The sequence below is a fragment of the Camelus dromedarius genome, chromosome 21 (genome assembly GCF_036321535.1).
Source record: "Camelus dromedarius isolate mCamDro1 chromosome 21, mCamDro1.pat, whole genome shotgun sequence".
Classification (NCBI taxonomy): domain Eukaryota; kingdom Metazoa; phylum Chordata; class Mammalia; order Artiodactyla; family Camelidae; genus Camelus; species Camelus dromedarius.
In genome coordinates, this window is record NC_087456.1 from 8,914,013 (window position 1) to 8,936,354 (window position 22,342).

A 22,342-nucleotide genomic window follows, 5' to 3' on the forward strand; every position below is an offset into this window, starting at 1 on the left:
ACTCGGCAGCGGCCACGGCGCTTCCGGGTAGGTCTGCAGAGGGAGGAGCCAGAGGCCGCCAGGCCGCGAGGGAGGGGGCGCGGCGCGGACCGCACTCCCGAGTGCCCGCCTCCCGCCCGGGCCCCGCCCCTCCCCGCCCCCGCTTCCTCGCCGCGCAGCCCGCCCATTGGCCTTGCCAGACCCCGTTCGGACAGTTATTTACGACTTGGGCGTGTCCGCGTGAACGCACTTGACGCTTTGCGTTTATCTTTAGGAACTAGACTCCAGAAGGGTCTCTGCTGGGCAGGTCTCGGGTTTCCTGCTGATCACCCCGAAAATGACGGCGTCTTGCGGGCCGCGCAAGGCGCGTCCCTGCAGCCCCGCGAGTTCCTTTTCTTCCAGGTGCTTCGTTGGGATTCTTTTGAACGCCCCAATGTTCCTGATACCCATATTCTCCGGTAGGAGCCTGGAGAGCGTGTGCGCCCTGGGGGCGAACTGGAGCGGTCGGAGGACGTGGAGGGATGACGGGGGAGGCAGGTCGACCGAAGGCGAGGGCGGGGGGAGCTTTGCTTGGTGGCTGGGGCGGGCGCGCGGGGCTTGGTTCGTCCGGGGGTCGGGGTAGGAGGCGTAGCCAGAGTGTCCGCGGGTCGTGCTTTGAGGGGATGTGGTGGCGGGAGGGTACCACATAGTACCCGAGGGGAAGGCTTGCTTGGTGGTGGCCGCGCCTGGGGTTTAACCGGGTCCAAGCTGGGTCCCTAGCAAAAGCTTGCTGGGTGTTTACGGAACCCGCGCTGGTGGTGACGCCTTGCTCTTGAGTGCCCAGGTGCCTGGGGATGTTGCTAGGCTGGTGCTGAGCCCGTGGGAGTGTTTGCCCTGCGCTCCCTGGGCCGGGTAATGCTTTGTGCCCCGCTCGGTAGGCTGGGGAAGCCGGCGCCAGTTGTACTCGGGTGTGACCTTAGGGGAAGTGACCAGCCCTGCCTTGCCAAGTGTGGGGCAAGGAAGCAACTACTTCCTTAATATTGGAATGGGAAGCACGTTTTGTGCAGGTAGCACTCCAGCATTCCGGCAGGCTCTGGAATCCTAGATTTTATAGGGTTTGGGAAGGGCGAAGGTGCTTTTTGTAACTAAATTTAACAGGTTACCTTATACCCAAGATCATTATCGACATTGATTTGCAGGCTTTGGGTTTTTTTTTTTTTTTTCCCAAGAGTTTTCATCTTCCTGTTTTCATTCAATAGGCAGTATTCAGTTTTGTAGCCAAATGGCTTTTTGACATTGCTTTCCTTCTTTCATACGTTTGGGTCGTGTTTGAGGGGATATCCAGAACAACCTAAAAAACACTGGTAGCCAAGTATAATGAATATCATAAGAAATGAACAACATATGCTGTTCATCTGGTTATCCCTTACAGCTCATAAACTAAACCTCCAAGTTTGTTTTGTGTTTCATGGAGTGGAATAAGTACTTTAAAATATGTATGTATATATATTCTAGAAAACGAATATTTGTATGTGTATGCGTGACTGGGACATTGTGCTGTACATCAGAAATTGACATATTATAACTGACTATACTTCGATTAAAAATATATATATTCTAAAGAAAGCATGCTTATTGTATAAGACTTACAAAAGGACAACCATTTTCAATACTTTAGTAAACTTCCTTCTGTCTTTATATGCAGATGTCTTTCCATGCCCAAGTTAGTTTTAGGATCCTAAATTACATATACAGTTTGTATTCTGCATTTTTCCTTAGCAGCATTCAGTCCACAAATATTTGCTTTCTATATGCCAGGTCCTGAGCTGGTCATGAGGATGCATTGGTGAGCAATAACACACCATTCCTGTTTTCATGAGCCTTCGTTCACTATTTGTCTGTCTGTGCACACACACGAATACATGCAGGGGCTGTGTTTTGCTCTCTGTGAGATCCCCAGTGCCAGGCAACATTAGGAAATCAAATATTTGCTAAAATGTATTGGGTGTGGCAGACAAGTAGGCAAAACATAATACTAATGAATATGTTATAACCCAAGAGAGGCCTGGAGGAAGGGAGCAAGGTTCTCTTGACAACATTTAAAAAATGCCTGGTGCAAGAGAAGACTTTTCTGCTCATCAAACAGTCCAAACTCCACCAGTTTGGTGCTTCTGCACTTGCTGTTCCCGTGGCCTTGAAACATTCTCCTCCTGCCTCTTGGGTTATTGACTCCTTCTTATTCTTACTTGGTTGTGATGCCCCTCCTCAGAGGGACCTTCTCTGACCCACTATTTCCAGTAGAAATACACACTCTAGCTCAAATCCTCCCTAACGGGTAGTCAGCCTCCCAAACTATGTTTTCTGTTCCCTCCTCACTAGACTGCAGGGATCTTAGCTGTCTTGTCACACTGTTGGTTCCACATGCCCATCTTCTTTTGCGCATTATCAACACTCTTGTGTCACTGTCAAGTACCAGAAAATTAAAGGTAACATTTGGCTGAGGCTTAGAGCCCAGGAGAAACTTCTCCTTCCAGGAGGAAGGTTCTCTAAAGACCCATGCTTAGGATGGCCTTTCTGTGGTGCCTACAAATCTAAGGCCGGGGCAGCTGAGGGTCAGAAAGAATCTATCTTCCCCTGATTGTAGACTCCTCAAGGCTCACAATTGTCCAGTCTTGCTTGTTACTTATCATTTTAAACATTTATTTCTAGGTAGGAGTGGTGTGGGTGATGGAACAGTGGTAGTAACAAGAAATCAAAGGAAGTTTTTAAAAAATAACAATGTTTAGAAGAGGCTTAAAGGTAGGGAGTTGCAGGGGATGATGAAAACTATTTAAAATGGAGGGAAATGGATGAAATGAATAAGATGCATCATGGAAGGTAATAGAACTAAGAAATGAAGAGGAGGAAAAACAAGGTTAAGTTTAAGGCTGAAAGATAAATCTGTTTAGGTAGGAAACTTGGATGAAGTACCAAAGAGAACTCACTACGCAGGGCAGGGAAAGTATTGGATAAAATAAACACTTCACTGAAGCAGCTCACGACGAGGTTTTGTAAGCAGACAGTGTTGTACCCGGGAGCCCTGCCACTTCAGAGGTAGTTGCCAAATGGTAGGAGAACACAAAACAGACCCTTTGTCGAATTTCAGGACGAGTCTCATTCCTCCAGAATGGGTCTACTTCGGGGGACAAAACCGACATTCTCCTTTTATGGGTGATCTCATCTGCCCATTTTTGGTGTTTTCTTTCTTCCTGGTGAAAGAAGCCAAGATCAACAAGTGCTCCCACAGTAGGTGCTTGGCTTCCTTACTCTGCGTATTACAGTACAAGGAGAGCACTGCTTATTGGCCAGCTGCTGGGTTACCATATTTAATACTGGCAGACAGGAAACAAAAGAAATTAGGTGGTCAAATCTTCCTCCAGTGCATAAAACTTTAAGATGATTACTTTCAATATTAGATTCATTATATTCTGTTCTTGACCATTGTTTTCTGTTTGACAGCAGTGGTACCTGAAAACCAAAGTCTTGTGAATAGCTACGATGTGGGACATACTGTGCTAGGTGCCGTGGCCACATGGATGAGTGGAGTCCACTATATTATGTATTAAACACAAAATCACGTGATAGTGAGCTGAGATAGCCATGCGGAGGAGAGTCCAAGAGAAGGGGCTGGTCACTGCCTCCCCACAGGAAGCAGAGGGTACTTCCTAGAAGAGATGTTGAGTGGATTAAGTCAAGGAAGATGAGAGCTGAGCAGGAGTTGCTCCTGAGCAGGAGGAAGGGTGCTCAGAGCAGAGGGAGCAGTGTGAGCAAAGGCTGAGAGATGTGGCAGGGCTCATGGACTGCCTAGCTACCCAGTGTGGCAACAGTAGACAAAGGAGGCCGGAGGAAGGCCAAGGAGTAGATCACAGAGTGAATAAGTGTGGAAAACAGGATAGTTAGGAAAGAACAAAGAGAGACTATCATAAAATTCAGACTATGATGTTATTCTCTGTTCTTGTTGGGCACCTTGAGACCTTTTGTTTGATTTAGCACAATGTAAATCTAAAGTAAGTTTGCTTTAACTTCCCCAGGCTCAGTAGAAGTCCATTTGATGAGGATTAAATTGCAGACACGGTGTGTTGTTGTAACCATGGGAGGGTTCCAGATGACAGCCAGTGATGGAAAGTAGTGTTGGTAATGGAACGAGGTTGCCTGGCTTGACCGTGCGTCTGCTGCCTACTGGGAATATATTCTTGGGCAAATTACTTCACCTTGCCATGGCTCAGACTGCTCATTTTAAAGAGGTTGAAATCGTACCTAACCCACAGAATGACTACGAAGAGTAAATTAGTTTAAAAGCACCTAAAATACAGTTGGTCCAGATAGTACTTAAATGTGCTATTTACAAAATGATCAATATCACCTCTGTTCTTAGAAACAATTTCTGGGATCTTTCATTACCATACTTCAGGAAAAAAATATAACCCACAGTATTTGGAGTTCGATTTGTTAAAATACAGTTTCTAATCATAGCAATAATGAAGAATGTGTTCATAATAAAATAATAAAGCATAAATGTTTTCACCTGAAAGAAATTAAAACTCTGATAAAGGGAAATGTCTGTAACGAAACCAATGAAAAACGTTTGACAAAAGGCACAAACCAGCAGTGAAAAAAGTGATGATTTGAAAATACCCCTGGAACAGCTTGGCTGAACGGTAACGAATTTGCTCCAAGAGTGTGCAAAACTGATAACAGTGCTGCTTCAGCTCTGGTGCTAGGCGCTAGAAATGCAGTGACAGATGAGACATGGTCCTAAGAAGGTTACAGCCTCGTAGGGAGTATAAACAAACAATTGCAGTATGAAAAGTTTCATCAAAGAAGCAAATCGGGGCATCATGGGGACACTTAACCCGGTTTTTTTGAATGAGAGGTGGCAGGAGCCTCAAGGAAGAAATGGCATCTCAGAGGAAACTGAAGGATGAGTGGGTGGGAGGAACGACAGTCTGTGGTCAAAGCTGAGGTGACATGGTGCATGGAGGTTGAGCGTGCTGCAGTAAATTATTTAGTGGGCACTGCGAGTGGGTTGAATTGGGCTTAGAGCAGTGTGCTGGAGTGAGCTGGTGTTAAAGCTGTCCGAGCTGTGGCATGGAGCCTTAGACTTCCCATGAGGACAACAGGGAGCCACTGAAAGGATCTGACTTGGAAGAGCCTTGGCCACTGCAGCATGTCAGTATTACTCGGGTAGCACTGTGACAGTGACCTGAATGACAGGTGGCAGGACTCATTAGGGAGGCCTTTTCAGGAGCTCCTGAAGCAATCCAGAAAATAAATGTGAGTGGCTTGAAATACAGTAAGGGTAGAAATAGAGATGGAACAGGTATTTTAAGTTGTGGAAACCATGTTCTTATGTGCTGGGCGTAAGAGTCAAAAGAGACCACACTGAGGCTTCATTGTGTTATTTGAGAGAGCGTAATACATTCCAAGTGCAGCCGTGCTGGGGAGGCAACTGAATACATATACGAGGCATCCCAGCTAGAGATGTGGGATGGAGAGAGGGACTTGGGAGGCAGCTCCCTCCTTTCAGTAGTAGTGACGTCATGAGAGTATATATTCTCACCCGGGGGGACTTTGCAGAACGAAATCAGCAGCATTCCTTGAACAACCTACGAGGGACATCACATTATCCAATCAGGCAGAGAAGGGAGAATAGCCAGAGGACAGGATGAAAACCAGGTGGTGGTTTGCTACCTGGAAACCAAGGAGAGAGAGCTTCTTAGGTAGGAGGGAGTAGAGAGAGAATGATCAATAGCTCCAGACGGTATAGACAGGGTAACTAAAATTACTGGGGGAGAACATGTCAGAGTGAATTTACCAAGAAGGATTACTTAATTACTACTACTGAATTACATTGACCGTGATTTAAGTGATTTTTATAGGCCTAGAAATGGGTGGGATATGAGAAATAAAATCGACAGGTATAGATGTTAGGGTGTCCATTTTGAGGAAGGAAAGAAAGTTTAAAAATAGGCTTTGTAGACAGTGAGAGAAGGGGCAGGATGGTCAGGTTTCATTGAGATTCTGGTTTTGGAGAGACCACGATTTGTACCACCCGGTCAGGGTTGTGGGTGTGTGCTTGTGTCAGAATTATTTTTAGTTTATGCAAACAAGTAGGAAGTGCTGGCACAGGTTTTGTAAGTGTGTGGAAAGTGAGTAAGTTCTCTTGATCCGTAGCAGAGGGCTGCTTCACCTTCCTGAAACCTGCCTGGAATGCTGGGGAATTTTCTGAACGCAGCCTATCACATTGTGTCATGGTATCTAGTGTTAAAGCAGAACATTGCAGCCTAATCATGATTATATTGTAAACTACCTAGAAGAAACTCAGTCAAGATACTATTTTTCTGAAGCTGGGAATGTTTAGTTTGAAAATTCTCATAGAGAAAAAAGAAACCAGTATTCTAAGCAAGAGACAAAATTTGATGATTAAAAAAAAGTGTGATATTGGGGGCGGGTATATATAGCTCAGTGGTAGAGGGCATGTGTAGCATGCATGAGGTCCTGGGTTCAGTCACTAGTACCCCCACTACAATAAGTAAGTAAGTAAACAAACAAACAAACAAACAAACAAACAAACCTAATTATCTCTTCCCTCCCCCCAAAAAAGATAAACAATAAAAGGGGTTTTTAAATTTTTTTTAAGTGTGATATTAGACTCAGTTATTACAGCGTATGAAGTTGTAATCAGCTGGTTGCCAAAGTAAACATTCTAAACTGCACATCGTTGAAAGCATGTCTTTCATGATGCTTGTTATTGGGAAGAAATACTTCAAGTTAGTTGAACGGATTAAACTATCCAATTGGCATTTCCTTTTCCATACAGAGCACTGTATGTGAGAGTCATATTAGGAATTCTCTCTTCTTTTTGTACTTTCAAGATGGTTACTGAAATTGAAGGTGTAAAACAAAGAACACTTGTATAATTTAATCACGTTTATGTTGTTACTTGATTTCTTTCTTGGCGCTTCCAGGATATTCTAAAATGATGGTATGTGCATTTATCTAGAACAGAATTATTTGGCATTTCTACCTCATTTTTTTTTTCCTATTGTAAAATGAGAATGTCTGGCTCAAGGTATTCAGCACATTTAATATCATTAATAAAATTCAACTCTATACTAATCTTTGTTTTTTAAACAACATTTTTAATAACTAAGGCTTTTTGTTTGGTTTTTGCTTTTGATTTGGGCAGTGGCTTGAGGAACATTCACGTATCAAGAGCAGCTCAGTGGAAGTGTTGAAGACGTTTGCTAAATGTTGAAACAATTTCAGGACATGATGTAAATGAAAGGTTTACAGTGTAACGAGAGAGGACTTTAGAGTTTAGAATATGGTGTGAAAGGAGGCTAACATTTCACTTGTTTATAGAGTTCTCTTGACCAGTCTCTTGAAGATTGAAGTCCAGGGAGATAGAAACAAAAGATTCCTCAGGGATCAAAGTAGGTCTGTCTCCTTTCTTCTTGGGTCCTTAGCCTTATAGGAAGAGCCTCTGCTTTCCTTAACCCTTTAGGACTTGATGTGCCTCCATCACATTATTTTACATAAGTTTTCTAACAGATTTGTTACGTTTTCAAGTACACAGATAATTAAAAGGAAGAGGACTTGGTGAAGTAGAAATGACATTATTCTAGGGAGAAAAAAATCCTTTCCCTCAAAAAACCCTAGAAGTGAAAAATTCTAAAAGCATAGCAATATAGTGGCTTTACTGTCAGAATATGATGGATTAACAGTCCACACAGCTACCTCAGCGAGCTTCTGAGGAATGCAAGCAAAATCTTTTTCATGTAATGCTAAGCAAATAGTAGATTTTGATATTTAAATGGTGTCTCTTCATCACTTACAAAATGCTCAATTCACTAATAGGAAACAAAAATAAGCATTATATTTTGAAATATTTTGGTCCATATTTATTTTGATTTATGAATCCCACAATGCATATTTTATACTCACCTCTTACCGTAGCATTTCTTTTTTTTTTTTTTTCAAGAATTTTTTAGGGGGTTGGTGGGGAGGTAATTAGGTTTATTTATTTATTTTAAATGGAGGTATTGGGGATTGAACCCAGGACCTTGTGCATGCTAAGCATGTGCTCTACCACGGAGCTATACCCTCCCCCACCATAGCATTTCCTGAGTGCCAACTGAGTAGATAGAGTTTGGTATAAAAAGAAGGCATATGATCCCTGACCTCTAGGACTTTGCTCCTGAGAGGAAACTGAGCCTAAAGTGACAAGTGATCATATGTTTGTATTTCAAACTATGGAAGAGTAATCTGAGCAGAGTGCTATGTACTATAGAAAACTTCTTAGAGGAGAGGTGAGTTTTGAAATGAATTTAGAAAAAAAATAGAGAAGGATGCATACCTAAAATATATTTATATTTCAAAACCAAAAATAGTGATGCCATCTCTTCAATTTACTGTTGACGAAAATTCACCTTATTCCCCCAAACAAACAAAGCTAATAAGTTGTTAATTAAAACAAGCAAGGCACATACTCCACTGCTGCCATCACTTGGGTAAAAGCATGGGACAGTCATTTAAAATCTTGCTAAGAACCTTTCATTTATTTGGTCCTGCCTAGTTGATGCCAGATCATGGTCCTTGGCTGGTAAAAGAGATAAAATATATTCATGTTCTTAATCTCTTAGTCCTAGATGCCTGTGATGAGCCACCGAGATTCCAAGGTATGAAGCCCCAGGATGAACTTAAACCCAGTTATAGTCCTGGGGACACTGTACGGTATGAGTGTCGCCCAGGTTACCAGTCCCTGTCTCCTGGTAGTCTCATCTCTACTGTTTGTTGGGAAAATAATACTTGGTCACCTCTCCAGGAATCCTGTAAAAGTAAGTAAAACATTTTGTTTTAATTAAAAAAAATTTTTTTTCTTGTTCTAGAAATTTTCGCACTTTTTAGGGTGAATGTTTTACTACTGCAATGATAGTTTTCTCATGTGAATGTAGGTTTTTAGATAGCAATGCATTTTTCCAGGCTTTGAAAAATCTCCAGGGAGTCTTTTTTTTTTTCACAGTTGGTTGCCTGGGTAAATATGAATCTTGATTGGCCTTAGAATAGTTAAAAAAGGAAACGAATCGTTAAAAAATAATTATATTCCCGTGAATGCAAATGAGCAATGTAGAATTTTGAATTTGATTCAAATGTATTTTGTACTTGATATAAAACAACAAATTTGAAATTTTTCTTTTAGAAAAATCATGTCCGAATCTAGGAGATCCCGAAAATGGCAACATTAACTATGTCAATGGAAGTACTGAATTTGGTTCACAGGTTCACTATGTTTGTAATGCTGGGTAAGTAAGATGCTCTTTAGAGGGAATACAGTTACATGTTACTAAATGCACTTTCATTTTGCTACCATAAAGTTGATTTCATTTTGCTTTCTCTCTGACAAGTCGTACTATAGCCAAATAACTTCTGGGCTTCTTATGGAGACTGAAAAGATGTGTAATGAACAGAAAGACATTTACATTGTAGAAAAGCAAAGTTGTATACTACTACTATATGTAATAATAATCCTATCATAAACATTAAAAATGTATTAATCATGGTGACTTATGACAATACAGTGCACCCTGTTTAAAGCGACCAATTCTCAGAGTTGAAATAGGGTTTATGGAACTGGGAGGTAGAATTTCCAACTAAAGATATTCTTATAGCAAGGTAATCTATAAGCTGTTACCAGACCAAAACTGACCGATTAGCTTAGACAATAATGTTGGTCAAGATCTCTTGGTTGGAAACCTTATATTTGAGACTGCTACAAAGGAGTGAAGCATCTCAAAAAGAGGTACTGAGCATTTGATAATAGCCTTTGTTCTACAGAGCTCTTTTGATAGTATATATTGGGGATACTGAACATTTATTAAAAATGTGAATTTAGAGGGTAAATGTAATACACTATGGAAATGCACTTTTTAAAATATCTGTGTATCTTGCTGCTTTGCTGAATTCATTTATTGTTCTCACACTTCGTGTGTGTGTGTGTTTGTGTGTGTTTGTAATCTTTAGAACTTTCTATGTAGAAGATCATATGCTCTGCAAACAGTGATTATTTTACTTCTTACTTTTCAATTTGGATGACTTTTATTTCATTTTCTTGCTTAATTGCTCTGGCTAGAACTTTCAGTTTCATGCTGAATAAAAGTGGTAAAAGCAATTGTCCGTACCTGATCTGATCTTAGAAGAAAGAGTCCAGCTTTTCATGATTGAGCATGATGTTTGCTGTGAGATGTTCATGTATGGAGTGTATTATCTTGATGCAGTTCCATCTGTTCCTTGTTTGTTGAGTATTTTTGTCATGAAAAATATTGAAGTTTTCTCTGCTTTTTCTGTATCAATTGAGGTAATCATGCTTTTTTTTTCCTTTCAATATGGATTAATTTTTACATGAGCCATCCCTTGCATTCTACGAATAACTCCCACTTGGTCATGGTGTTTAATCCTTTCAACATGCCAGTGAATTGTGTGCTAGTATCGTGTTGAGGAGGTTTGCATCAGTGTTCTTAAGGAATGTTGGTCTCTAGCTTTCTTTTCTTGAAATGACTTTGTCTAATTTTGCTATCACAGTAATGCTTGTCTCACAGACTGAGTCTGGGAGACGTCCCTCTCTTTCAATTTTTTGTAAAAATTTGAGGATTGGTATTACTTCTTTAAATGTTTGGTGGAATTTACCAGTGAAACTATCAAATCCAGGACTTTTCTTTATTGGGAGATGTTTGATTACTGATTCAATCTCCTTACTACTTATAAGTCTGTTCAGATTATCTGTTTTTTTGTGATTAAATCTTGGAGGTTTTGTGTTTCTAGAAATTAGTCCAATATATCTGACTTACCCATTTGTGGCATAAAATTATTCATAGTACTCCCATAATATTTTTTATTGCTGTCAAATCAGTAGTAATGTCTCTACTTTCATTCTGATTTTAGTAATTTGAATCTAATCTCTTTTTGTTTTAGCCCCTCTAACTAAGGCTTTGTCAATTTTGTTGCCCTTTTTGGAGAACCCACATTTTTTTCATTGATTTTTCTCTATTGTTTTGCTCTTTTCTATTTTGTTTATCTCTGCTCTGACCTTTATTATTTACTTCCATCTGCTAGCTTTGGGTTTAGTTCCTTTTCTGGTTCCTTAAATTGTAAACTTGGTCTGTTGTTTCAGAGCTATTGCTTCTTAACGTAAGCATTTATAGCTATAAATTTCCCCCTTGGTACTGCTCTTGCTGCATCTCATGAGTTTTGGTATGTTACATTTTCATTTTCATTCATGTCAAAGTATTTTCTAATTGCCCTGATTTCTTCTTTGATCCATTGGTTGTTTAAAATCATGTTGTTTAATTTTCACAGTTTTATGAATTTTCCAGTTTCCTTTTGATACTGATTTTTAACTTCATCCTGTTATGGTCAAAGAAGATACTTTGTATGGTATCCATCTTTTAAAATCTTGATTAATATTAATTTGTGGCATAAAATTATTGTATTATTCCTTATGTATTACTTATTATATAATTAATTATGTTTTGAATAACATTAATTTACATTACTAATTTATGGCCTAATGTGTGGTCTTTCCTGGAAAATGCCGCATGTGCTCTTAAGAACACTGTATTCAAAAAAAAAAAAAAAAAAAAAGAACACTGTGTATTCTGTTGTTGGGTAGAGTGCTCTGTATTTGTCTGTGAAATCAGGTTGTTTTGTTTTACTTTTTTGTTGAAGTCTATTTCCTTATTTATCTTCTGTCTAGTTTTTTTATCCATTATTGTGAGTGAGGTATTGAAGTCTTCAACTATTATTGCTGAAATGCTTATTATGTAGAAATCTGTTTTTCTCCCTTCAGTTCCATAATTTTTGCTTCATATATTTTGATGGCCTGTTGTTAGATGCATAAATGTATATAATTATTATATCTTCTTGCAGTATTGAACCCTTATTAGTATAAAATTTCTTCTTTGACTCTTGTAACCTTTTTTTCATTGAAAGTCTATTTTATCTGATTTTAGAATAGCCACTCTACTCTCTTTTGGTTACTGTTTGCATGAAGTATCTTTTTCCAGCCTTTAATTTTCACCCTATTTGTGTCTTTGGATGTCAGATGAGTCACTTGTAGAAAAAATATAGTTGGATCATGTGTTTTTACTCATTCTGCCAATCTCTGTTTTTTGATTGGAGAATTTAATCTATTTGCATTTCATACGATTATTGATAAGGAGGGACTTATTTCCATCATTGTACTCTTTGTTTTTTTATATGCCTTATAGCTTTCTTCTGGTCCCTCATTTCCTGCATTACAGTTTTCTTTTGTGTGTAATTGATTTTTGTATTGAAATGTTTAAATTCCTTTCTCATTTCCTTTTGTGTATATTCTGTAGCTATACTGTTTGTGGTTACCATGGGAATTACGTTTAACATCCTACAGTTACAAGACTCCAGTTTGAATTTATACCAGCTTAACTTCAGTGAATTACAAAACCCAGTCCTTTACAGCTTCATCCCCACCCCTTTTGGCTGCTGCTGTCATACTACCCTCTACACTAATAATTGTAATACTAGCTTCTACTCTAATAATTTACTTATTTATTTTAATATTTCATCTTTTAAGTCACATAGAAAGCAAAAAGTATAGTTGCAAACCAAGGTTACAATATTAGCTTTTATAACTGACTGTGTATTTACCTTTACTGAGATATTCATTTATACATAGGGCTTTGAGTGCCTTCATTTCCCTTTTTAGTATTCTCTTGAGCATTTCTTTTTTTTGTTTGTTTGACTATTTTTTTTAATTGAAGTATAGTCAGTTTACAGTGTGTCAATTTCTGATATACAGCATAATTTCTCAGTCAGACATAAATACATACATTCGTTTTCATCTTCTTTTCCATTTTAGGTTACTACAAGATATTGAATATAGTTCCCTATGCTATACAGAAGAAACTTGTTGTTTATCTATTCTATATATGGTAGTTAATATTTGCAAATATTGAACTCCCAATTTATCCCTTCCCACCCCCTTTCCCCCAGTAATCATAAGTTTCTTTATTATGTCTGTGAGTCTGTTTCTGTTTTGTAGATAAGTTTATTAGTGTCTTCTTTTTTCTTTTTTTAGATTCCATATATGAGTGATATCATATGGTATGTTTCTTTCTCTTTCTGGCTTACTTCACTTAGAATGACAATCTCCAGGTCCATCCTTATTGCTACAGATGGCATTATATATTCTTTTTATGGCTGAATAGTATTCCATTTATAAATATACCACAGCTTCTTTATCCAGTCATCTGTCAATGGACTTCAGATTGTTTCTATGTCTTGGTTATTGTATAGAGTGAGCATTTCTTCTGGAGGATATAGTGATCACACACTTGCTCAGCTTTTAATTGTGGGAATGTTATCATTTCTCCCTCACTTACGAAGCTCCATTTTGCTGGATAGAGGATTTGGGGTTGACAGTTTTTTTGTTTTTTGTTTTTTCTTTTAGCACTTTGAGTATATCAGTCTTCTGTCTTATGGCCTCTGAGTTTCTGATGACAAATCCGCTGATAATCTTCATGAGGGTCCCTTGTATGTGATGATTCACTTCTTTCTTGCAGCTTTCAATAGTCTCTCTTTGTCTTTGTCTTTTGAAAGTCTTATCATTGTGTGTCTTCGTGTGGGTCTCTTTGTATTCACCTTACTTAGAATTTTGAGCTTTTGGCATATTTATATTCATGTCTTTTATCAAATTTTTTCAGCCATTATTTTTTCAAGTATTCTTTCTGCACCTTTCCCTCTCTAGTCTCCATCTGAGAGTCCTACTGTGTATATGTTGGTCTACTTATTGGTGTCCCATGGGTCCCACAGGCTCTGTTCACTTTTCTTCAATCTTTTTTTCTTCTGTTGCTCAGGCAAAAATTTATCTTACCCTGTCTTCAGTTTCACTAATTCTTTCTTCTCACACGTGCCTTTAATTCCTCCAGTGCCTGTTCATTTCCGATATTGTACTTCTCAACTCCAGAATTCCCTTTTGGATTCTTTTTAGGTTTCCTATCTCCTATTGATATTTCCATTTTATTTGTATATTATTCTCCTGACTTTTCTACATTTCTTCCTTTAGTTCTTTGTGCATCCATTTGACAGTTATTTTTCTTTCAGACTTCATTGAGGCTCCAAGGCCATGGGGCTTAGGCAGGAGGCCACCCTGTAGGCAGAAGAGGAGCCAATGGAGAGGACATATTTGAGTTTCCTCTTGGGGCACAGTTTGTTGGTTTAGCTACACTTCTTCCTGAGGCAGTGGACAGCACGAGGGTGCAGGTGATCCTAACACTTGCAGCAGACCATCTTCTTGCAGTTGTACTTCTGGGAAAGCTGGCAGAGGGAAGGCCTGATGATGCTACCCCACAGGCAAAGCACCAAGTGCAGGGTGGATTCTTCCTGGATATTGTAGTCTGAGAGAGTGTGGTTCCCCTCATCTGTTTGTCTGCAGAAATCAGAGTGTTGATGTAACAGGATGCCCTCCGTGTCTTGGATTTTGGCTTTGACATTCTCAATGGTGAGCTTGAGCTTGAGAGTGATGGTCTTGCCCATCAGGGTCTTCACAAACATCTGCATCTCTCTGTCTGCTGCTGGGCCACTTTGCTGAAGGAAAGTGGCGTGGCAGGGCTGCCATCCACCAATTTCCACTGAGAATGCCTTCCCATGACACTTATTAAAATAAGTCTTTGTCTAATAGATCTGCCATGAAGTCTCCTTCAGAAAAAAAATTTCTGTTGATTTATTTTTCTCCCTGGAGTGAGCCATATTTTTCTTTCCTATTTCTTTGTATACCTTGTGATTTTTACTGTTGTTGTTGAGCTGAACATTTGAATCCAATAATGTGGTAATTCTGGAAATCTTTCCCTTTCCTACAGCTTGTTGTTTTATGCTATTGTTTTTTTGATTGTCGCGTGATGTCTCTGTGCTGAGGATCAGTCTGACGTATAAACTGAAGGTCATCTCAGGTCTTTTCTGAGCCTTTCCCTGGGCATGTGCAATCGTTTCCTAATTTTTTTTTCCCACATAGCAGTTGTTTTTGAATGTCCCAGTGTTTAATGTCTGGCTCCTGCTAGTGGAAAAAGTAAAACTGAAGCAGGGGAGCAGTGGGAGCTGGTATTTAAATCCCAGTGTTGAAGGAGCTTCCAGAAGTTGGGGGAGGTATGACAACAATGGCTTCTCACCTCCTTTTCTGCTTCTCTGTGATCAGAAGCAGCGGTCAGTGATCAGAGCCCAAGTTCCTGATACTTGAAGGGCAGTGTCCTTTTTGTCCACGTGGAACACATTCACAGATGCCTGCTGGGGTGGGAGACGGGTAGCTGCCACTGTGCTAAGAGCTAAAATTGACCAAAATTAAGATAATCTACCTGTCCAAGTCTTCCAGAAATTGCAAGCCATGAACAGATTCCAGACTTCCAAAATAGTGATAGCAGGCAGAGTCTACGAATGAAATTGTTGTCAAGGTGGAGAAACAGATTCCTGGTGCCACCTACTTTGCCATCATCCCAGAATCCTCTCCTAACACATTATAATCTAGAAGCAATGAATTAGCCTTTGGGAAAAAGTCAGCTGGAAGTAAGGTACAGGCAGTTACACTCCGTATTTTTTAACTTGACCAAGGAAAAGTAGTGAAACACAAAGTGACTGATTATATAGGGAGAGCCTGCTAGGGACTTTTAGGTGTATCAAAAGTTTAAGACATAGACTCTTCTCAGAGAAGTCGTAGTCTTATTGAGAAACATGATATATACAGAGAGGCATCAAACAAAATTGTAAATGAAAAGTACCAAATAGGCTGTTCAGTCATTCATGATGATTCCAATGAGAGTCCAGAAGGAAGAGAGCGTACTGTGAATTTAAATCATCAGAGAAGACTTCATTGAGTAGGAGTATTCCTGAGCTGCTACTGGAAAAGATACAGGCATGCCTTGGGTGTAGTGCACTTTGAGTTCTAGACCACTGCGTAAAGCAAATCAAATTAAGTTTTTTACATATGTTTACAGTCTACTGTAGTCTATTAAGTATGCGATAGAATTATGTCTAAAAAGATGTATATACCTTAATTTAAAAATACTATGTTGCCAAAAAATGCTAGCCGTAATCTGGGCCTTCAGTGAGTTGCAGTAGTAACATTAAAGAGCACTGACCACAGATCATGGATCACCAAAACAAAGAAGAATGATGATGATGATGATGATGATGATGTTTGATATGTGTGAGATTTACCAAAATGTGACACAGAGATATGAAGTGAGCAAACATTGTTGGGAAAATGGTGCAAATAGTTTTGCTCAATACAGAGTTGCCACACACCTTCAATTTATTAAAAACTCAATAAAGTGAAGAACAATGAAATGAGATGTGCTTGTGTTCTGATGTAAAGAGTATTAATAAGAGCTAAAACTTACCTAGTACTCACTATGTGCCAGATACTAATTCATCCAATCCTCAAGCCCTTGAAGTATATTCTATTATCCCCCTTTTCATAGATGAGGAAACTGAGCAAAAGAAACATTAGGGGCTTGTCCAAGCTCAAATTAAGAAGCCAGTCTCAGAGCTGGAACCTGAATGCAGGCAGGCAAGCTCTAGGGCCTGATCTCTCTGCTCAGTCCTCACTGAGCAGAATCATGTGAGCAGAAGCATAGAAGTGAATGTGTGATGCGTTTGCCTGAGACAGCAAAGGGGGCCAGACTGACAGGCACGACAGAATTATTTGGACATTTTGCTGTAGGTCAATGTGTGTGCATGTTTTAAAACTCTTTATTTGATTAAGTTGCAGATTTAGTTAGCACTTCCATTATACTTTTTTAAGAAACTTCTCCCTCAAGTTACTGTAGTTCAGAAAAACAACCATATAAAATTGTTTTTATGATGTCCATCTTGTAATTGCTGAAGAATATAGTAACTTTTCTTTTCTCATTTAGTTATTACTTAGCTGGGCCAGCTATTCGGTATTGTCAAGCTAATGACAATTCTGTGTACTGGAGTGATAGCTCCCCAATATGTGAAAGTAAGTATATTCCCTCTTTAGAATATGGAGCGGCAGTTCTGTAACTTTTGGCCTCAGACCTTTTTATGCTTTTAAATTAGCATTGACACCAAAGAGCTTTTCTTTATATGGGTTGTATCTATTGATATTTGTTATACTAGAATTAAAACTGAAAAGTTTTTAAAATAATTACTTATTACTTCATTTTTAAGAAGAATAAGCTCAGTGCTGGTTAATATATGCAACATAATTTTCATGAAAAATCAAACCTTTCCAAAACAAATAATGAGAATAGCGGCATTGGTTTACATATTTTCAAATTTCTTCAGTATCTGGCTTAAAGAAAGACATCTGGATTCAGTCTTTTGCAAATTCACACAATCTGACGCCTCTGGGAAATTTCACCATACACTTGTAAAGATGAAAGTGAAAAGTAACAGTAATGCTTGGTATTAATGTGAACAACTGATTTTAGCAAATAGCTATATTTACAAATTATGAAGCATTTCTCAACTAGCACTGAGTTCTCTTCTTAATCATAATTATATTATATCATTAAATTTTCTGCATCTCTAATGATGAGAACAGAACTCAGTATGACCTTGCAGATAAATATATGTATTTCAGATAGGTATTTAAAATAGTTATTTAAGAAGTTATATGCTAAATGTTTGCTTCTACATTAATAGTTTGAATTTAGGATAATACATTTTCTCATAGAAACTTCCTTCTAAATGGATATTGGATTCACAACTGGCTTATAGGAATCATACGTTACTGACTTTATTGAAGGCAATTCATAGGACTTTACTAGTGCTGTTTAATCTTTTACCTTTCCTTTTGCTTTTCATGTCCTCTTTTTTTTTTTTTCCCGTTTTTAAGAGATTTTTTGTCAACCACCTGGAAAAATTCTAAATGGAAAATACACCAATAGCCACAAGGAAGTATTTGAATACAATGAAGTGGTAACTTATAGTTGTGATCCTTCTAATGGACCAGATGAATATTCACTTGTTGGAAACAGCACGCTTGTTTGCGTTGGGAATGACAAGTGGAATAGTGAGCCTCCTGAGTGTAAAGGTAATGACATTTCCATTCATTTCCTTCTTCATTTGTAAATATTGTGGAAACACTATCTAAATAGTTTTACCTACAAGTAAAAACAGCCATATGTGCTTGCTCCTCTGTTAAATGGTTTCTAATTTAATTTAATATGAGTCAAATCAAATAGTAATACTTCTAGTAGTAGAGTTTGCCACCTCTCACTCTGCGTTGTGAGCTATTGTGTAGGATTTTTTCCATGAAAGCATCAAAAAACTGAACACACACTGTCTCACACATAAGAAAATGTTATTTTTTACTACAAGAGTTTTGGCTGTAGGAAATGGTAGAGTAAATTGTAAAAGTCTAATTGCCTCACAGATAATGATTAGAAAACTCTGGACAAATCTTATTTAAAAAACAGTATTTAAGTCATTAGCACATGACCAAAAGTGGGGAGGCCCTGGAGGGGTTTGGACTCTTGAAATAAAGGATCCACTGAATATTTAGCAAAATATTTACTATTCTCAAGTGAACACAGAACATTCTGTAATACCATATTCTATGCAATAAGATAATTTTTTAACCAAATTTCAAAGAACTGAGAATTATTCAGAGTACATTACCTGATCAAAATGAGATGAATATAGAAATCAAAACAGAAATAATCTAGAATACCCCCAAATATTTAGGCAAGACATGTGTAACTCCTGAATCAAAGACAAAGTAAGAAGGCTATTTGGAAAGTACTTTGAATATAATAAAAATGAAAACACAACATATCAAAATATCAAAACCTGTGGGACTCAGCAAAGGCATTGCTTAGAAGTCTATTCATGGCATGAAATACTTATATTAGAAAAAGAGAAGTCTCAAATCAATAATCTAACCTTCCACCATAAGATACAAAAAAGAAGTGCAAATTAAACCCAGAATAAGGAAATAGAAGGAAACAATAAAGATACAGAGAAATGAATGAAATTGAAAATAGAAAGAATCAAAGAAATCAATACCTGGTTCTTGAAAAAGGTTGATAAAGTGGGTAAACCTATAGCCAGTTTGACGGGAAAACAAGGTAAAAATTACCGATATTCAGAGTGAAAAGAGATTACTAAGTATCTTGCAGACATTTAAAGGACAATAAGGAAATAACCAACTTTATGCCTGTAAATTTGACAACTTAAACCTTCTAGTGTGTAGTTTTTGTCTTTCCTTTTTATTACTGTGGTGTATCGCACTGATTTCTATATGTCAAACCATACTTGTGCAGAAGGAAATTTTGTCAAATGCATAAAAACATTTGACAAAATTCAACATCTGTTCATGATAAGAACTCTTACCAAGCCACACATAGTGGGAACATCTCTCAACATAATAAAGTTCATTTACGACAAACCCATAGCCAACATAGCACTCAAAAGTGAAAAGCTGAAAGCCTTCCTGAAATTCAGGAAGACAAGGATGCACACTCTCACTAACTCTGTTCAGCATAATACCAGAAATCCTAGCCACAGCGATCAGACAGGGAAAAGAAAATAAACACTATCCAAAATAGAAGGGAAGAAGTCAAGCTGTCACTATTTGAAAATAACATGATAGTCTATATAGAGAAAGTCTCTACACAAAAGCTATTAGAAGTAATGTATGAATTCAGCAAGGTAGCAGGACACAAGATTAATATACAGAAATCTGTTGCATTCTTTACCCTAATGATGAAATACTAGAAAGAGAAAGTTAAAAAAAAAAATCCTGTTTGAAAATCACATCTGGAAAAAAAAAAAAACAACCTAGGAATAAAATTAACCAAGAAAGTGAAAGACCTATACACTGAAAAGTATAAAACATTGATAAAGGAATCTGAAAATGATTCAAAGAAATGGAAAGATATTCTGTGCTCTTGGATTGGAAGAATTGACATTGTTAAAATAGCCATACTACCTACAGCAGTCCTTACATTTAATGCCACCTGTATCAGAGTACCCATGACATTTTCCACAGAAGTAGGACAGATAATCCTAAAATTTATATAGAACCATAAAAGACCCAGAATTGCCAAAGCAATCCTGAGAAAAAAGTACAAAACTCAAGGTATAATCCTTCCAGACTTCAGACGATGCTACAAAGCTATAGACATCAAAACAGTGTGGTATTGACCCAAAAACAGACACACAGATCAATGGAACAGAATAGAGAGCCCAGAAATAAACCCACACACCTATGGTCAACTAATCTATGACAGAGGAGGCAAGAATATACAATGGAGAAAAGACAGTCTCTTCAACAAGTGGTCTTGGGAAAGCTGGACAGCTGCATGTGAAACAGTGAAATGAGAACATTCCCTCAAACCGTATACAAAAATAAACTCAAAACGGTGTTTAAAAATCTAAATATATGATGTGACATATATAAAACATAAAAAGATATGACACTATAAAACATAGGCAAAACACTCTGACATAAGTTGTATCAATATTTTCTTAGGTTAGTCTCCCAAGCCAAAAGGAGTAAAAGCAAAAATAAACAAATTGGTGCAGCCACTGTGAAAACCTGTGCAGTTCTTTAAAAAACTAAAAATAGAGCTCTCTATTTGATTCAGCAATCTCACTCCTTGGATATATATCCAGAAAAAGTGAAAACTCTAATTCAAAAAGATACATGAATCCTAGTGCTCGTAGCAGCACTATTTACAATAGCCAAGCATGGGAGCAACCCATGACATTCTGAAAAAGCAACACTATAGAGATAGAAAACGGATCAGTGGTTGGTTAGTTAGGGAAGGTAGTTGAGAGGTTGGGAGGGTTAATTACAAAGTGGCATAAAGTGTTTGGAGGTAACAGAATTTTCTCATGTTATTGTAGTTATTACATGATTATTTAAATTTATCAAAACTAATACAGCTGTAGACTTAAAAGAGTGAGTTTTCTTGTGTGTACTTTATATCTAGTGAAACTAACTTAAAAGAAAATCATTAGGTGCAATTAAGAGTGGATAGGCCCACGCAAATGGCAAAATATCCTTTTTTATGGGTGAGTTGTATTCCAAATATGTGTGTATATATATATATATATATATATATATATATATATATATATATATATATATATATATATGTGTGTGTGTGTGTGTGTGTGTGTGTGTGTGTGTGTGTGTGTGTGTGTGTATATATATACTTCATCTCCATTATCTATTCAACTATTGTTATGCACTTAGGATGCTTCCATATCTTGGCAATTATAAATAATGTTGCTGTTAATAGCAGGGTGTGAGTATTTTTTTGAGTTAATTCTTATTTTGTGGTTAGCTTTATTTTTTTGTTAACTGTAAGTTTAAAAAGCTAAAGCTCTAAATATCCTTAGAAACAATGAACAATACATATACCTAAATTTAAAAATATATGTGCAGTAAAAAAAAAAAATCTATCAAGCCATGAAAGACATATTACTAAATGAAACTAAATGAAATTTAAAAGACATATTACTAAATGAAAGAAGTCAGTTTGAAAAGGCTACAAACTGTACGATTCCAACCAAATGACATTCTGGAAAAGGCACAGCTGGAGAAGCAATAAAAAGATCGTGGTTTCCAGTGGTTTGGGGAGAGGGAGGGACAGATAAATAGATGGAGCACAAGGGATTTTTAGGGCAATGAAATTACTCTGTATGATACTATAGTGGTGGCTACATGTCATGCATTTGTCAAAACCCATAGAATGTGCAACATCAGGAGTGAACCCTAATGTAAAGTAAAAAAAAAAAAAAAAATGGATAGGCCCAAAAGTGAAAAAAAATCAGTGAATATGAAGACAGGACAGTAGAAATGCAACATGATTTGAAAAGAATGGTTCAAAAAAGAAACAGGAAAAAAAAAAAAAAAACAGAAAAAAGATAGCCCTATGGGAGGGAAAGCAAGGAGTCAAACATATATGCAATTGATGTTTCAGAAGAGAGGACCGAGAACAAGGTAGAAAATCATTTCAGTAAATACTGGCCCCAAATTATCCAAATTTCATCCAAAACAACAACCCTACAGGTCCAGGAAATTCACTGATCCTAGCAGAATAAATGTCAAAAATTTACCAAGAAACCCCCACTAAACTAAACACATCATTGAAAAACTATTGAAGACAAAAGAAAAAAGCACCCAGTGAGAGGGAAAAACAAAACCTAAACGTATTACATCCTCACTCTCCTGGCCCCAAGGTAAGAACAATAAGTGACTTTTCTTAAGGAACTGCAGAGACTAAAGGGCGATGATTTCTGCTAACGTGCTGAAAGAAGAATGAAGCACTTAAGCTAGAATTGT

At 37.8% G+C, this 22,342-nt stretch overlaps 1 protein-coding gene and 1 pseudogene across 6 annotated transcripts in view; one reads left to right on the top strand and one right to left on the bottom strand.

Moving 5' to 3' along the window:
- The first annotated feature begins 203 nt into the window (after positions 1-203).
- Positions 204-22,342, top strand: part of LOC105100009 (membrane cofactor protein) — a 43,745-nt gene continuing 21,606 nt past the window's right edge. For 2 of the 6 annotated variants that reach the window (XM_031438656.2, XM_031438654.2), the window contains exons 1-5: positions 205-437; positions 8,643-8,837; positions 9,200-9,302; positions 16,935-17,020; positions 17,882-18,079. In XM_031438656.2, the coding sequence (XP_031294516.1) occupies positions 317-437; positions 8,643-8,837; positions 9,200-9,302; positions 16,935-17,020; positions 17,882-18,079 (703 nt within the window). In that variant the 5' untranslated portion in view covers positions 205-316. Of the gene's footprint in view, positions 438-8,642; positions 8,838-9,199; positions 9,303-16,934; positions 17,021-17,881; positions 18,080-22,342 lie in introns of all 6 variants that reach the window. The other 4 variants (XM_010992928.3, XM_064477143.1, XM_064477142.1 and 1 more) reach the window with 3 other exon arrangements.
- Positions 14,137-14,876, bottom strand: LOC105100013 (ubiquitin-ribosomal protein eL40 fusion protein-like; annotated as a pseudogene).